Source organism: Aulonocara sp. 'chitande type north' Nkhata Bay, linkage group LG15 (genome assembly GCF_057382095.1).
Source record: "Aulonocara sp. 'chitande type north' Nkhata Bay isolate Kocher_YH1m ecotype deep benthic linkage group LG15, A_spYH_male_GT1.1, whole genome shotgun sequence".
Lineage (NCBI taxonomy): Eukaryota > Metazoa > Chordata > Actinopteri > Cichliformes > Cichlidae > Aulonocara > Aulonocara sp. 'chitande type north' Nkhata Bay.
Window position 1 is genome coordinate 18,826,562 of NC_141358.1, and position 17,272 is coordinate 18,843,833.

Genomic DNA, 17,272 nt, shown 5'->3' on the forward strand with positions numbered 1-17,272 from the left:
CGTAGTTACATACGACTTAGTAGGTGCCAGAGATGATCTAAGACAACTCTTCCCCTTCGAAATAAAACCTTTGTACACAAATGAGCTGATTGGCTAATTAGATACAATAAGAATGTACCTCTTCTTCCAGACAATAATGCGGAGATATTTTTCTATTTTTTGCAAATACGCATCGATAATATTTTGAAAATAAATAAAATATTTTTTAATGCTGTTTGGAATTTCTTAGGGAAACTATCATGCCTGGAGTCAAAATGGCAGCTACCTGCAATGTAGCTCACAGACCTTTGAAATCCCTAAAACTTACAGAAGAACATTTTATTGCAATAGACATAATTATCATTTTAATCCTCTCTAATATGATGAAGTCTGCCAGAAGAAAAATGCTTACCCAACGAAATTTACATTTTTATTTAGAGCTTCTTAGAGCCCCATTTGTTCTGAAACATCTCGCCAGCGCCCCCTATGAGACCGGATATACAAAGAGTAGCAGTTCTCCGGTCAATTAGTTCTTTGACAGCAGGCGCGTACCTTGCTCTGGTTTTACCCATGATTGCTAAGCTAACATCAGTAGTTGATCGTTAATTTTACGCAGGAATCTGGTTCCATGGAGAGTATAAACGCTAAATACGTATCCCAGAAAATCAGCAAAACGAAATGGCGGCCAGTGTCACATTCGGATCTGCAACTGCCAGAAATCTTTGCGACGGGCTCATGGGACAACGAGGTTGGCATGTTGACACTTTAAAAAAAATGGACCTCCCGCCAAACTTCTTTGCAAAATAACGGAATTTTAAGTGTTTTGCTCTTTGGCTGACTTGTAAACGCTGTGACGATAAGAGTACAATTTAAGACATGTAATAAACAACAATGTGACATATCGGCCATCTTTCTCCACATAAATGTAATAGATGAACATTTTTTTTCCAACAGTAAGGCAGGTATTTTTCCAAATTCACGGAGACAGTAGGATACTTACTGATACGTGCCAGTTATCTATAATGACTAAGACGTGTTCAAATTTAACTTAGCCAGCTCAAATGTGTCTCACACAGGACAACAGGATTTCTATTTGGTCCATTGGGAGTAATTTAAGCACTGGTATGGAAGATGGGTTTGAAGGAGACCCGCAGCTTTTATGTGAACACAAGCATGATGGAGATGTTCTTGACCTCCAGGTAAGCCACTCACTGCGATGTGTAGCTCATTAGCCAGGTCTAAAAACTGCTGTGGTGTTGTGAATCGTTTTATTTTTTACTTTGCACTCAAATCACTGTTTTAGGCTTTTATTGTGATGTCTTAGTCTTACTAAAACCACGCTCATGTATATAAAAATACCTTTTTATTTTTGCAGAACATTTAGTCTTATCCTTCCCATTTGTGGGACTAACAACTTCAACAATAAGGCTGATCCGTTTTCCTTCATGTATTTGCAGTTTTTGGACCAGGACAGAATAGTCACAGCATCATCAACAGGAGCCGTCACCATCTTTCGACACCACCAGAACAGCCAGGTGCTGTATGTCATGTTTTATGGATGCCTCGTGTTGAGCTTGATATGACCTTTGTTCTCCAGATTGAAGAAAGCCAATCCATCCATCATCTTCAAATGATCCAATATTGGATAGTGGAGGAAACATGCTAAGCATGTTATTTCAAATGTGTTCTTCTCTACCAGTGCTTTTGAGTTCCTCTTAGTGGATCCTGAGGTACTCCTGGTGCAGGTGGGATACACTTAATAGTCTATTTGTTAATACACACCTTGCTGACTCCAAGCTGGCCATCCATGATCTAATTCTCTTGTATCATTGAGTTGAGATCTGGTGACTTTGGAGACCATTACTCAGCCAGCAGCTTGACCTGTTGATACAAGGAAGGATGGCTCTGTCTGCTTTTGCATTCTTTACACCAAATTCTGACCTTAACTTGTGCATGCTGCAGCCAAAATTGAGACTCATCAGAATAGGTGATGTTTTTCCCAGTCCTCTGTTGCCCAGTTTTGTTGAGCCCATGTGTACTGTAGCCTCGGTTTCCTGTCTTCAGCTGACAGTAATTCACTGGACATTTTATCTTTTTAAGACCATACTCTTTAAACCCTAGAGATGGTTGTGTAGGAAAATGCCAGTAGACCAGCAGTTTCTGAAATATTCAAACTAGCCTGTCTGACACCATGACAACCACGCCATGTTAAAGTAACTTAAATCACCTTTCTTTCCCTTTCTGATAATCAGTTTGAACTTCAGGAGGTCGTCGTGACCATGATTACATACATGCACTGAGTTGCAGCCATGCGACTGGCAGGTTAAATCTTTTTGTTGTAGCGAGCGCTTGAACAGGTGTACCTAACAAAGCGGCCCGCGGGTTTTGGGTCTATCCCAGGGTCCCCTCCCGGTCGTGCGTGCCGCGAAAACCTCCGAAATGATCCTGATCAGATCGACACAAAGCAGCAGTGATTCTACTCTGAGCTTTTATTTTTAAACGAAATATATTTAAACTAAAATATCAGGAAATTAAAACTGTTGTATAATTGCTTTGTAATGATCTTTAAAGTCGGTCTTGTGCAAAACAGGAATATGTTGTAACGAACCAGAATAGACCAGTAAACTGAACTGGACCTCACTCTTAACCCTTGACTAGAGATAACAAAGTGTAGACTTTCGTCAGCGTCTTCACAATAAAAGTATGCAACCAGACATTTGTGTGTAAAATACTAAACACAAAGATTCAACCAAGAAACTACAGTGGTACAGCTATAACTCCTTACATATGGTGAGAACCTCCGCCGTGTCATCAAACTAAATTATAATAGGTTTTAGTGAAGCCTTATTCAGGAGGGGAATGAGAGACTGCTCAGTGGGATTGGATTCATTGGATTCACTTCATTTCAATTCTCTTGCCTACAGACCATTTCAGTGTCTCAGCTCTGGGCGAGAGCACATCGTTATCCCTGTGACAACGCCCCCTGCACCGGCGTCGTCTGCAGCAGCCCGGAGATTGTTACAGTGGGTGAAGATGGCAGGATCGTCGTCTTCAGAGCTGACCAGGAGGGAGTGGTTCGAGTCATCGGTGAGCTCAAGAAGCAGAGTTATTTTTAAGTTGTGTGAAACAAGTTGAAACTAAGATCTTTCTTGGACTGTTTAACCTTTGATAGAGAATGCCGACAGCAGCACAATCCATGCGGTGACTTATCTGAGGACCACAGAGATTTTGACAGTGAACTCAATCGGTCAGCTCAAACTGTGGGACTTCAGACAGCAAAGCAACTCACCGTCACAGATTCTGTCCCTGTAAGAGCTCTAAAAAATGCATTCTTAAAAGTTTTTTGTTTTCTCCTTCCTGTTTATTTCAATTATAAGCAAGTCTGATGAGTTGGTTTCTGTTCATCCAGGTCAGGGGATCGAGTTCCTTTACACTGCGTGGACAGACATCCGAACCAGCAGCACATCGTGGCCACAGGAGGCCAGGATGGCATGCTCTGTGTGTGGGATGTGAGACAAGGCAACACACCCTTCTCACTGATGGAGGCACACACAGCTGAAAGTAAAGTCGGCTTATTGTGGGAAGATGTATTAAAACTGAAATTTAAAAGATGTTGTGCGTGTAAATAATGGTTTCATACGTATGTCTTTGGTTTTCCTGACAGTGTGGGAGGTCCACTTCCACCCAACCAACCCAGATCACCTGTTCACATGTTCAGAGGATGGCTCGCTGCTGCACTGGGAGACATCCTCCCATTCAGACATGCCTTCCTTCTTACAAGGCAAGTCAGTTTTATGGCATAAATATGATTGTTTTTACACTATTTTCCAACTAATTTAATTTCCTTCAGAATGACTTTTTGAATCACACAGACACATCCATACATGTGCCTTTTTCCTATACCTAAGCACCTTGTCTAATATTTGTGCACACACACACACTCCAATTGGTACATCGGGGGCAATTCACGGTTCGGTATCTTGCCCAAGGATACTTCAGCATGCAAACTGGAGTAGCCAGGGACTGAACCATCAACCTTTAGGCTGGTAGACATCCCATTTTGCTTTGTCGTTTATGTACAGAGCAAATAAAAGAGGACCAAGAATAGATCCTTGTGGAACACCTGTAAAAATGGCAAGAGTTACACCTAGTACTGTTCACTGTCTCACACTCAATCAGCCAGGAGTTAACAAGTTGGCCTGTAAATTTCCTTGGGAAACTATTCCTCAATAAAATATAGTATAGTATTAATTCCTCTATGTTCATAATGTAATAAGTGTTTTTGTATTTTTAGGGGGCAGAAACAGCAGCATGGTCTCCCGCAGTGCAATGGCTCCAGCCGGAGGAAAGCAGCCCCTGATCAGCGCCTGGCTAAGTGGAGACTCCAGCAAAGGCCGCCTGGAGACGACTCACATGCTGCCCAGCCAGACGCTGTCTGTCAACAGCCTGGACGTGCTCGGTCCGTGTCTCGTGTGCGGCACTGATGGAGAGGCTATTTTTGTCAACAGACAGGTCCCGGTTTAAAAGCGATGTTAGTGCCTCAGAGTGGATGTGGATGAAGATGTTCATTTGGTGTCAGCTTGAGGGTCATACAGGAGGTGTAAAATACTGGACTGTTAGCTTTATTTGTTTATTTGTCTTTTTCATCACGGGCAGAATAGTTCAACCCAACAATGGTTTTTGTACAGATGACGTTTAATACAGTTATAAAATAAAAATACTTAATAGAAATGTTTCAAGACTCATTTGAGCTGTTTTCTCTCTTTTCCATTTATTAATAAATACAGAAATTGAAAGTTAATCACTCATCTTTTCATTACCTTCTTAGAAGATCAACTTCAGCTCTATCTCAGCATCTAGATTACTGTTTTCCCAGGGCTATTTCCAGGCCTGCTTTAAAAGTTAAAGTTCCTACTCAAATATGTATTTAAAATTTATGAAAATATAGTTAAGTCCGAAATGTATGCCCTCCTTCACATCTTCCAAAGGTGTCCAGTAGACTCGGTTGTCTTTTGCTGGCTCACTATATTTAACACTCCTAAATTAAGGGTTACTAAAACTATTTTTACATGGCTCCAAAATTTATTTGCAGAATGTTGTGTGTGTATTGCAATGGGTTTTCAGGCCATCTTGAATCTTTCCCATGTCAAGTACCCCTGTGCTAAAATAAAAGGAAACCTCAAACGAATATCCAAGCCAATAAAAACGTACTAAACCTAAAAGAAACAAACAAAAAGCAAAATCGATAAATAATTACTTAGTTATAATAAATAAATAGATAATGCCATGATATTTGGAGTGATTATCTCAGAATTTCGAGTTGCGTATCTAAAAATTTTAATCTATTGATAAGTATCGAAATTTGGCGTCAGTAATCAATAAGTCAAGTTATTAAATCTAAATTTCAAGATAATAACGCGAAATTTTGACTTACAGGCTTTTTTCTTCAGTGGTTTAAACGAACTTCCATACACTGGGAAATTAAACTCAATTGAAGAAAAAAAAGCTCTTTTACGTTAACGAAATTTTATTTTGGAAAACGGAAGTATTCTTCGTTAGCTTTATTTATAGCTTGGAGCTGTTGTACTTGTCATTCAGACATCCCAGGAATCCTACACGACTAGCCAGCACGACACAACAAAGACGTTTTGAGTAAAACTGCGTCCTTGTCACCGAGGAACGTCAAGCAATAGTCTTTACCCATTTAAAGAAGGAAATTGTGGCGGAAAAACGGCAGCTGAGGGTTCTGGTAAGTTGTTTAACTGTTGTTAGTTGTGCTTCGAGCTAACAGGCTAGTTCGCATCCTGTTGTTGAATTAGCCTAGAAGCAAATGGATGCCTTTAGCACACAGGCCGCGGAGGCACTGCTGAGCTGTTGGATTTAACGCAGAGAAAACTTACGATGGCTGAAGCTTACGGATCGTTAGGTAGTTGTGATTTTAATGGCGAATTTGTCGGATGTATTTGGCATTTTATGTTAGTACCTGACGCAGGATCATTCGCGTTAGAGCAGCACTCTGTTAGCGAACAGTGCTAACAGCGCTAGCAAGTGGGTGAGTTATTGATTTATAATGGAAAACTGTTTCGTCTGAAGGTTTAAGTTTTATACACCATAGTTTAGCTTGTAAACAAAATAAAAAGCAACGAGATCCAGTTCTGTTTCAACTATTGGCTACTACTAATTCCCATATTTTATGTTTATCTGTAAAGTACTACACTCACATTCTCAAGGATAACATCCACTCTATATTTTCCCAGCTGCAGCATGCAGATGTGAGCTCAGACATCCAAGATCCTGTGCTATCACTTCAACTCTGGACTGGTGAAATCCTCTTCATCCCTCTTCATCGTCATCCTACATGCTCGTACATGAAAAGAGGGGAGAAACCCGAAGGATACCGGCAGAGGAGACCCAAAACGTTTCCCGTCACGAACTACAGTGGCAACAGCCAACAGATGCTGCAGGAAATACGGAACAGCCTGCGCAACCTGTCGAAACCGTCAGACCCACCTAAAGTGGACACTGGTGCACAAGGGAAGATGCTCCAAGAGGATTCAAGGCAACTGGGGCGCAGCAACAACCCCAAAAACCCTCACCACAAAACCTTACAGGAGATCCGCGAGGCCCTCATGCCTTTTAAAAATGAGCCCAACACTTCAGGCTTGCAGCGAGAACCCCGTTTTGCAGGGCTCGAGGAGGTGAGGAATGTTTTTAGATATCGTTAGGGGTTGTTTTGAATGATTGTGGAGGTATGGCGTTCTGTGCATGTCTCTGTAATTGAGGGTAATCGCTGGGAACAGATTGTTTTGAGTGGAATTATTTAGAAAATGAGAGGCATGCAAAGTGGAATTACAAGCTTGTACAGTTCAGGGTAAAGAATTTGTTTCTCAGTTGGCATTTACAACTTGTTTTGAGTAAGTGCGTGCAATCCAGATATGAATTTGGTATGTAGTGCTTTAGTCAAAGTATGTCATAGTTAATGTAAATTTGTTAATTTAAGCTACAATTTTGGCTTTCACGGGCCATTAAAATAAGATAACTGACATAAAACTACTATTTGTGATGTCAGTATTAACTAAAGCACCTGTGATTATGATTTTTGCCATAATTAATAAGCCCTGGAGTTAAAGAGGTTGTGTGACTGGTTCTGTTTGTCTGCTTGTTGTTTTTGTGTTAGTAGGATTACTCAAAGTTAAGGACAGGCGCCTGAAAATGCTGCCGGTTGTGTGACTTGGCACAAGTTAGAAATGAAGAACTTTTTTTTTTTTCTTTTTTTTTCATGGTAGTCATTCCATTTCCACAACTTACTCTGGAAATGCTCTAGATGCAGATCTAATATGTCACCATGTTCTCTTTCCAACTACTCCCAGTCTGTGGTTTTAGTTCCACCTCATCATCAGTCAACACAAGTCTTTGCTCTTATGTTTTTTTGCCTTTGTTCTTGTCTCTGTAGTATCAGTACAGGAGGATTTTCTGTGTTTGTTTATAGATTGCTATTCAACTTTTGGACAGAACAAAACAGTGAATTAAAGATGTCACTGTAGGCCAATTTGTGTCTTATTCCTCTTTAATTGCTCAGTTCTAATTTTTTTGTGTTCAATTTCTTTTTCCCTCTTAAGCCAAGCATCAGTCACGGTGTAGGGCCGGCTACAGACTACATGGGTAAGGTTGTTTCCAACCCCAGCTCTGCAGGCCTCAAACCCCCAGGTATGTCAGTCCTCTGGGATTATATGTTGCTTCTCCTGTTTTATCATCCATCCAGCCTCAGTATTGTTTGAGGGATTTGGGACATTTGCTTTAAGAAATAACTATGCTGTTGACACACAGCATGAGTCACTGCATCACTGAATGGAAAAAGTTGACTGGAAGGTTTTTGGTTTTTATTCTGAGTGGTGGTTGTGACACATTTTAAGGATGAAAATATTGTCTTTGTTTAGTAACCTAAGCAGTTTATAGGGCGTCTGTATTGCCTAGTTATTACAAAAAGCAAACCCTAAAAGTTCTCCTTTATGCAAGTTACAAGTCTTTATCCACCATGCCCTGGAGTAAAGGATGCGTGTGAGTCACTGACAAATGTTTAATACAAATCCTTTATAAAACTTGTGTCAAAAGGATTCCCAGGTTCATTCACACAGTTATGAAATTGAGGGCATTTTGAAGGTGTGACCCATCAATTGAAAGGGGACATAAGAGTTCATTGAGGGAGAAAGGCAGCACGCAGTTAAGCAAGGTAAAGAGCCACTTGGAAGTCAACCATCCACTCTAAGAGAATCTGAGGCAGCAGAATAATTTGTTGAAATTGTTAAAGTATCTGGTTAGGTGACTGAGGCAAGGTTCAGATGCCTCAAATGGGCTGAGAGAAGTGGCTTTTCCTGACGGTATGATCAAAAAAAGGACTGACAACACAGAAGCAGTATAGATATTACCAGTAGTATATGTGTGCATTAAAATTTTGCCTTTTCAACTGAGAAGATGAGTTTTACAGTTGCTCTTATGAAAGTTTAGTGTTAGATGGCCTTTTTGTTTTGAATTATTTAGGCTGTGAGATTCTGAAAGTAATTTCGTGTTTTCAGTCATCCTTTCTTTTTTCTTCCTTCAGCTTGACTTTAACTTTAGTGTGTCTGTCTGTAGAGTCTTCTCACATCCAGCCGGCTGTCCTGAGGAGGTCGAGCTGGAAGGGCTCTAAGGAAGGAATGATGTACCGATCCAACAGCCCTGGACCGCCTCCTGCCTTCCCACAGGGCCACCCTACAAACAACCAGAGGGTCACACCTCCACCAAACCGCGGTGGCATGCCTTGTGCGTCATCCTGGGACAGCAACCCATCAACAAAGCGGTACTCTGGAAACATGGATTACCTTGTGCCACGCATTTCTCCAGTACCCCAGGGGCCGTGGCCTGATGGGTACAGCGCAGCACCTCAGAATCAACGTGGGATCAGCCCAGTGCCCATGGGCCACCAGCCCATCATAATGCCAAGCTCTGGGGGTAATAAGTTCACCTTTCCCCCTAGCTGGACTCAGAGTGGCTCCTCTCAGCCAGACTACGTGACAGGGGGCAGCAGACATCCCCCTCCTCCGTACCCGGTCAACCAGAGTAGCCGGCACAGTCCCACTGATCAGCAGACAGGAGGACCTGCATCCTCGCCTTCTTACCACAATGGAGGGAATATCCCTCAGTCCATGATGGTTCCCAGCCGGAAAAGCCACAACCTTGAGTTGCACTTTTCTGGTCTTCCTCAGTCCAGGTCCAGCCAGCCCCAACCTTCCTCCGGCAACGGCAGCAACCAGGACCGCTCTCCATCATGGCAACATAATATGCCAGTCCGCTCCAATTCTTTGAACACCGGATCTACTCACCCGACCAGCTCACAGCCCTCTGCCACCACAGTCACTGCCATCATACCGACTCCCATTCTTCTGCCGGTGAAAAGCACCCATGTTCAGAAAGCCAAACTGCACACTGCTGTCGCTCCAACACATCCTCCATGGAAACCGCACGTTGCACCACCTCCTGCTGCGCCTGCCTACCTAGAACCCGCAGGTACAGTCCCGCAGGTCGTATCTGAAGCACCTGACTATCACGGACCTCCTCCCCCTTACCCTAAGCACCTCCTCCAACAGCAGGCTGCACCCAGCCCACCAGGGTATGACACAGGGGCCAACAGGCTCAGTGCAGGCAGAGAGGATCCTGCTGATGAGGAGAGCAGCGGCCGGGGGGACGGCTCGAGGGAAAAACCATCAGAAAGCCCAGAGGGTGGAGCAGCAAGAGAGGAGGACAGGAAGCAAATCACTACATCGCCTGTTCCGGTCCGACGCAACAAGAAAGACGAAGAGCGGAGAGGGGAGTCGGGAAGAGTCAATTTGTATTCCCCACAGGCCTTCAAGTTCTTCATGGAGCAACACATAGAGAACATCCTGAAGAACCACCAGCAGCGGATTCACAGAAGGAAGCAACTGGAAAATGAGATGCAAAGGGTGAGAACATCAGTGGAAGCATTTTCACAACAGTTGCTGCTCAATTCTTCCATCTTTTTACTGTTTTCCTACTTTTTATTTCTTCTTGTCCTCCTGTGACTTTGTCTCTGATCTTTTTCATGCAGTTCTGTTTTTTCTCAGCTGTTCTTTCTTCTTTTTTTCCCTCCTCGCTGTCACTAACAGCTGATCTAAAAGGTAAAGGTATTTCTGCTAGCATGTGACATTATTGGGAATCTGGTGTTTGTGTTTTGAATGTGTCTTCTGATGAAAGCAAGATGGCCTCCTATAGCTGAATAAAATGCATGCTATCCCATAGCCTTCACTTTACTGCTTGTGAATTTCTGCTTTGGAATAAAATGATTAACTCTGGTAATCACCACAATTGCATTTTGATATGTTGCACTGGTTTCCTTCATTTTCTTTTGTCCCCTTTCTCTTGATGCTTACAGTTTTTCGTAGTTTATTTATTTTATATTCATTCACTGTATATAACTATTCCTTTTGCCATGTGTTCAGGTGGGTTTGTCTTCAGAAGCCCAGGAGCAGATGCGTATGATGCTCTGTCAAAAGGAATCTAACTACATTCGGTTAAAACGAGCTAAGATGGACAAGTGCATGTTCAAACGGATCAAGACCCTCGGCATCGGCGCCTTCGGCGAGGTCTGCTTGGCCAGAAAAGAGGACACAGGAGCGCTGTACGCCATGAAGACTCTCCGCAAGAAGGACGTGCTCCTGAGAAACCAGGTGGCTCACGTCAAGGCTGAGAGGGACATTCTGGCAGAGGCCGACAATGAGTGGGTAGTGCGTCTCTACTACTCTTTCCAAGATAAGGACAACCTGTACTTCGTTATGGAGTACATCCCCGGAGGGGACATGATGAGCCTTCTCATCAGACTCGGCATCTTTAAAGAAGAGCTGGCTCAGTTTTACATCGCAGAGCTCACCTGCGCTGTGGAGAGCGTCCACAAGATGGGCTTCATCCACCGAGACATCAAGCCTGACAACATCCTCATAGACAGAGACGGTCACATAAAGCTGACAGACTTCGGTCTTTGCACTGGTTTCCGCTGGACCCACGACTCGAAGTATTACCAGAGCGGTGAGAGTTTATTTTAATTTTACATGCTTATAGTAGACATGTCATGCCACATTCATACTGCTACAGTGATATAGTCATATTAAACATCACGGTCATTTCATATAATGCCCCAATGTATTTAAGTAACTTTTTACTTGTATAACACATTTCAAGACAAACATCACAAAGTGCTTCACAAAGAAATACCAAGGCATTTGAAACAAAACAGACAAAAAATTAACCAAGTACATATGTACAAGTAACCCTGTTAAACCAGGGGTGGGGAAATCCAGGCTTCAAGTGCTGGTGTCCTGCAGGTTTTAGATGTGTCCTTGAACACAGCTGATTTAAATGGATAACTTACCTCCTCAACATGTCTTGAAGTTCTCCAGAGGCCTGGTAATGAGCTAATCATTTGATTCAGGTGTGTTGACCCAGGGTGAGGTCTGAAACCTGCAGGGAGTTCCCCCACCCATGTCTTAAACTAAGCTCTCAGACTGTCATTTAAAAGAAAGGGGAAAACCAGAAAGTTCTGAATAGCATCTTTCAGCTTTCTTTTAATGATTGTCATCAAAATCTTTCTGTTCAGAGCCTAAAACAATCTGACCTGCTGACATATAAAAAGTAGAAAAATCACTGTGTTCACATACCCTCTCTTCAGGGGACCACGTGAGGCAGGACAGCATGGACTTCAGTAAGGAATGGGAGGATCCAGCCAACTGCCGCTGTACAGACCGCCTGAAGCCTCTGGAAAGGAGAAAGGCCCGGCAGCACCAGCGTTGTCTGGCCCATTCGCTCGTGGGGACACCCAACTATATCGCACCAGAAGTGCTGCTTCGAACAGGTAGAGTGTAGCATCCAGGCAACATTTTTGATGTAATGTTTGTTTGTTTTTTGTTTTTTTTGAAGGCTTCTATTATTGTTGGCTACATATAGCTCTATTAGGGATGACATATAGGGTATTGTCGTCACCCAAGTTTGTGAATTCGATGACTCCAGAAGGAAGTTTCCTAGGATTTTGAAATTGATACCACAAGCATTTCTACTAATAATCTCAGCTGACTTCAGATCAGTGACCCAGACCACGGGGTTAGAGGTCAGAGGTCAAGTTTTCTGAAAATGAATGCAATAACTTGAGAACAAGCCGATGTAGGACTTTTGAAATTCACACCATGGGTGCATCTGCCAGGAGGCCGAGGGGTACCAATGGCCACTTCCAGCTGCTGTTTGAGCAAAGTGGAGTCTCATCGTGAGTTTACGTGTAACGGCTGCATAGCGTTTTTTTTTTTTTTTTGTTTTGTTTTTTTTTAGTGCCTCTGCCGTCTCTTTGTCGAGCTCTCTGGTCATCTTTTCTCTCTCATGAATTCATGCGCTGTTCTGTGTATTAGCTCTCACTGTAACAGAGTTGTTGGAAATAAACACTTGCACGACAGGTGAGAACAAATGTATATTTTATCATCCTGTCTGTGACAATAAGAAGGTCTACCGCACCCTTTGATGCTATGTGTATTTATACACAAGTTTACAGAATGAATTATGATTCATTCTGTAAAGTTTAACTTGTTTTAGTCTGCAGATTATTATTTAAACAGCTGATCAGTGATTAAACCACAGAGCTAAAAAAAAAAAAAAAAGGTGTGCTGCCTTTGAATAGCCATCAGTAAAAGAGTTAAGTTACAAAAAGAAAAGTTGCTTTACAGGATAGAAATAAACTCTATTTTGGCTCCCCCACCCCCATTTATATTACACATTGAGTAGAATAAAAGTGTCTCTCAAAAAAAAAAAAAAAAAAAAAAATCGTGTGTGTGTGTGTGTGTGTGTGTGTGTGTGTAAATAAAAGCTGTATTTCAGATCTGAATCCTCCCCAAATTGTTGTGAAATTTCCTTTAATCCCCTTCAGGATACACCCAGCTCTGTGATTGGTGGAGTGTAGGAGTGATCTTGTATGAAATGGTTGTTGGACAGCCTCCTTTCTTAGCAACCACACCCCTGGAGACGCAGCTAAAGGTATGCGAGGCAGTTGCAGTGAAATGCTAAGCATCTACACAGGTCATTGTTTGCTTCATGTTGTTTTTCAATTTTGGAACTAGGTGATAAACTGGAAGAGCACGCTGCACATTCCCCCGCAGGCCAAGCTCAGCGCAGAGGCATCGGATCTCATCGTTAAACTGTGCCGCGGCCCTGAGGACCGCCTCGGTAAGAACGGCGCGGATGAAATCAAAGCCCATCCTTTCTTCAGAAGCATCGATTTCTCCAGCGACCTCAGACAGCAGGTGGCACCATACATCCCCACCATCGCCCACTCCACGGACACCTCCAACTTCGATCCAGTGGACCCGGATAAAATGTGGAGCAGCGACGGCGACGACGAGGACAGCCATAACGACACGCTAAACTGTTGGTTCCGCAACGGAAAGCACCCCGAGCACGCCTTCTACGAGTTTACCTTCCGGCGCTTCTTTGACGACAACGGCCATCCGTACAGCTGCCCCAAGCCCATCGAGTACGAGGGCTACGAGGACGAGGCCGACTCGGCGGGCGCCACACAAGAGGCCGCCAGCTCCTCGGCGTTACAGGGACGAGACCTGGTCTACGTATAGCACTCAAGGCCCGATGACACGCTTGTACATAATGAGTAGACGCAGGGGGTTTTCAGTGGCATCACATTTGAAACATAGGAAGTATGTTTGTTTGGTCACATTAACAGACTGTTTATTTTAAAAGCAAACAACAAAACCACAGTCGCAACCTAAAGGAACAATTCAACACTTTAAGAAATGTCATTCTTTGATTTCTTACCACGAGTCGGAGGATGACAAACAGAGCTACATAGGAAGCTGGCCATCATTCGGTTAGCTGAGCTTAAACTCTAAAAACAGCTCTGTCCAAACTTAAAACCTGCCTGTCAGCACCACTGAGGCTCAGGATTAACACACTGCACCCTGGTTACCTGAGGGAGGTTCTTGCTAGACACACAACTTTATTTATAAAGCACTGTTACACTACAACCTACATTCACACAGTGCGCTCTCTCGATCTCTCTCTCTAGACACACACACACACACACTTTAAGATGCACGCAGTAAACGGTCTGTGTCATGTCCTGTTGTGTTCATGTACAGCACAGGCTACTTCGGTGTATTTGCACCGGTTATGGCCGCAAGCAGGAATGCACCTCAGAGTACTGATAGGCATCCACACACAAAGAGAATAGCTGCGAGGTATCTGTCAATAGAGCTTACATGGTGGGATACCGTTTATTGAATTGAGGGAGGTGGTAAATGCACTAACCAGGTACAAAACCAGGGACAAAAAATTAAAACCAGTCAGGTGTTGATACTATGCTTTTCTGTTTGGACGTTACTTTGACACATCTTCACCAGATGGTGTTAATGTTGTGGCTGATTGATGTAGGTTCTTGTCATATTTGGGATGCCACTCAGTTGGATAAAAGAAGAGTGACTTGAGTCTAAGGCTTTGTTAGATCCTAACCTAGCAACAGCTGCTTGTTTTGTAACTGGTGAAAAGAAAATTCAATAAAATGAAAAGTTAGAAAACTTTTTTAAGTTTAAAGTGCCCCATTTTAGCTTTAGTTAACATTAGCCAGACTTTTTTTTTTCTTCTCTTTTCTCACTGCAGCCCTATTTTCAGGTGCACAAATGTGACTAACGCCATCATTAAACATCCACACCCGACGTCATCGATGTTACAGAGTAAAGATCTGTAATTCCTGAACACCACCTCCAATACTATTTTAAATACTCTCAAATTAAGGCTGAGAATCTGCACTTTGAATGTTTTTCTAACCCGTTAAAGTAATAACTACATATCTGGACCTGAACTGTAACCCAGTGGGTTTCAGAGGTGCTGGTAGGTGGATTTTTGTCAGAGCTGGGCCAGCTACTCCAGTATCATTCTCCTTCTCCTGGCATGTTTTCCAGAAATGCATCCATTTTTAAAGTGTGACATATGCTGCATAAATCTCATAAGAGGAAAGGAAAGCAGGAAGAAGAGGAAAATAAAACAAAATCGGGGCGCTCTCTCCCTTTTTAAAGCCTTAATTTATTTAATAAGTTGTAACATGTGATGCTAGTGTAGATGCTGTTTGTGCGGGAGTTTTATTCAGTGGTTAAAAAAAATAATACATTTTAATTTATATTTTAATGTTTGCAGTGGGGAAATTAGTGTTATGACTCTTAGAAATGTTGCAGGGGGAAATATTGCTCTAATTATTGCTGTGCCTTTATTTTTGGTTAAATATAAAGGGGGTTAATAATCAAACAGGCATTTAATAAGTAGCAGTTGATGATTGAACTACAGTAGATTTTTGTTTTTATTTTTCTAATTTATATCTAAAATGTATTTATAAATTATGTTGTATACAGTTGATGTAAATATCTTTTTTCCCTCTCCTTCCCACCCCCGCCCTCTGGGCAGGTCCTCGTTGGGGTCCACTGCTGCTTTTTATTTTTATTTTTTTTTAAATGTCACTCATATTGGTCAACCAAAGCACTAAATATGTGGATTTTCATTTTTTGTATAACTCACTTTTAAAGAAAAAATCACAACACTAAGAAAAGTCAGGGTTTCAGTTTTTTTTTTTTTTTTTTTAAAAGCGGGAAATGCACTTGGTCATCTTTTGGTGAGTTTTTGTTCGACTCTTCATCACATATCAGTTCCTTTTTCTTTTTTTCTTTTTTCTGGTGCTTTTCTCTCACTGCGTGTAGGAAAGATCTCTGAATGTAGTTATCGTGGACTTACTGGTGACCACTGTTGTTCTGCACTGGTTTTGTTTTCCTTTTATGAGAGAATTTTATTTTTCTGTAAATTTGTTGTGTTGGGAAATTTAAGAACAGTGGAAACCGGGATGAATAAAGAATGTAAAAAAACAAAACATGTTTTACAAGCACACCAAGCGTGATGTATTGTTATCGCCATCAAGTAGAGGAAGATTTCAATTTTAGCTGCATTTAAATTCCTCCTTCTCATATGAATCGGCCAGAAAGGGCAGACTTTCATGATTGCCAAGCGACAAAACATATTCAGCGAATGGAAAAAGAAGAAATTTATGCATTGTTTGACTCCCCTATATTAAAGTTACACTGCTACTAAAGGAAGCACCCATGTGTTATTCCTAACCTTGTAGATGTTAATCCTGATAGGCTTAGAAAACTGCAGCATTGTGACTGAGTTTACAGATACAGAATTATCAAAGCAAGGCACTAATCAGATCTTCAGTGATTTGCTAAAGAGATTTCAGCCATGCTAACAGGTTTGTAAGAGAAGCTCCTCAGGCATGCTCAAATGGCTGTGTTATCCTTTAAATCTAAAAAATGTATAAAAATGTTTTCATTTTTCATAAATAGCTCTACTGTATAATTTAGCACTGTGGAAAAATATATTGAAATATTAAAACATTTGACTTCTCTCAAGACGAACAGAAGTTGAAATCACCTGAAGCAACTTTCTGCTCAAATATGTTTTTAGTTATGTTTTTTTGCTGTCCCAAAAGAAAGACAAGTGTACATAGTTTTCATCCCAGTGGCGACCCTACCTGAGAGCTTTCAAAAATAAATTTAAAAAAAAAAGACAGTTTTCTGACTTTGCAACCCTGAATTTGTTGAAGTTTGTATTTGTTGCCATCAGAGGGCGCTTAACTGAGTTTAACAGGGAAGTGACTAAAGAAAATGCAGCAGTAAGTTACTGTATGCATGTGTGTATGGGAACATATGCTAAAAACAAATGCTATGTGAAGTAAAATAATAAAATTTATACATTTTTTGGCTGAAATCTAACATTTTTAGGTTTATTTTATTCTTCATTTTCTGCACTACAGAATGTGAAAATAAAACTTCAGTGAAGAATAGTCCCCATAAAATAGGACAATCTAAAAAATTTTAAATATAAGATCAAATCACTGGGCTCATCTTACAGTGGATAACTCATACCCAACCTAAAACAGTGTAGTTATTTTTAAGTGTATTGTCAAACACTATTAAATGTGGTTAAAAGTTTCAGTCCAGTTCAGAGTTACATATTCTCATTCTAGTCTCAAGACGTACAGTTATATGACTTTAGGTTTTGTTTACATACTGCAACACACACATTAAACACCTAGTTAGTGGCAGCTTGAATCGTACATGCTAGCTGATAGACGTACCTCAAACTGAACACCCTCCCTTTTCCTCCTGTAACATGCCAAAATCTCAGTTTTCTGAACAGTGGAGTCAATTTTGCA

At 41.7% G+C, this 17,272-nt stretch overlaps 2 protein-coding genes across 2 annotated transcripts; both read left to right on the forward strand.

The window, feature by feature from the left end:
- Positions 1-480: 480 nt before the first annotated feature.
- Positions 481-4,784, forward strand: nup43 (nucleoporin 43). The gene is made up of 8 exons (XM_086264809.1): positions 481-727; positions 1,056-1,178; positions 1,437-1,514; positions 2,904-3,066; positions 3,152-3,287; positions 3,389-3,540; positions 3,644-3,760; positions 4,274-4,784. The coding sequence occupies exons 1-8, from the start codon at positions 608-610 to the stop codon at positions 4,501-4,503; spliced, it is 1,119 nt and encodes a 372-aa protein (XP_086120935.1). The 5' UTR covers positions 481-607; the 3' UTR covers positions 4,504-4,784.
- A 196-nt stretch (positions 4,785-4,980) lies between these two features.
- Positions 4,981-16,827, forward strand: lats1 (large tumor suppressor kinase 1). Its single transcript, XM_086264805.1, has 8 exons — positions 4,981-5,728; positions 6,237-6,677; positions 7,599-7,686; positions 8,611-9,956; positions 10,473-11,055; positions 11,696-11,878; positions 12,935-13,041; positions 13,125-16,827. Exons 2-8 carry the CDS (start codon positions 6,348-6,350, stop codon positions 13,632-13,634), a joined length of 3,147 nt encoding a protein of 1,048 aa, XP_086120931.1. The 5' UTR covers positions 4,981-5,728; positions 6,237-6,347; the 3' UTR covers positions 13,635-16,827.
- The last annotated feature ends 445 nt before the right edge of the window (positions 16,828-17,272 follow it).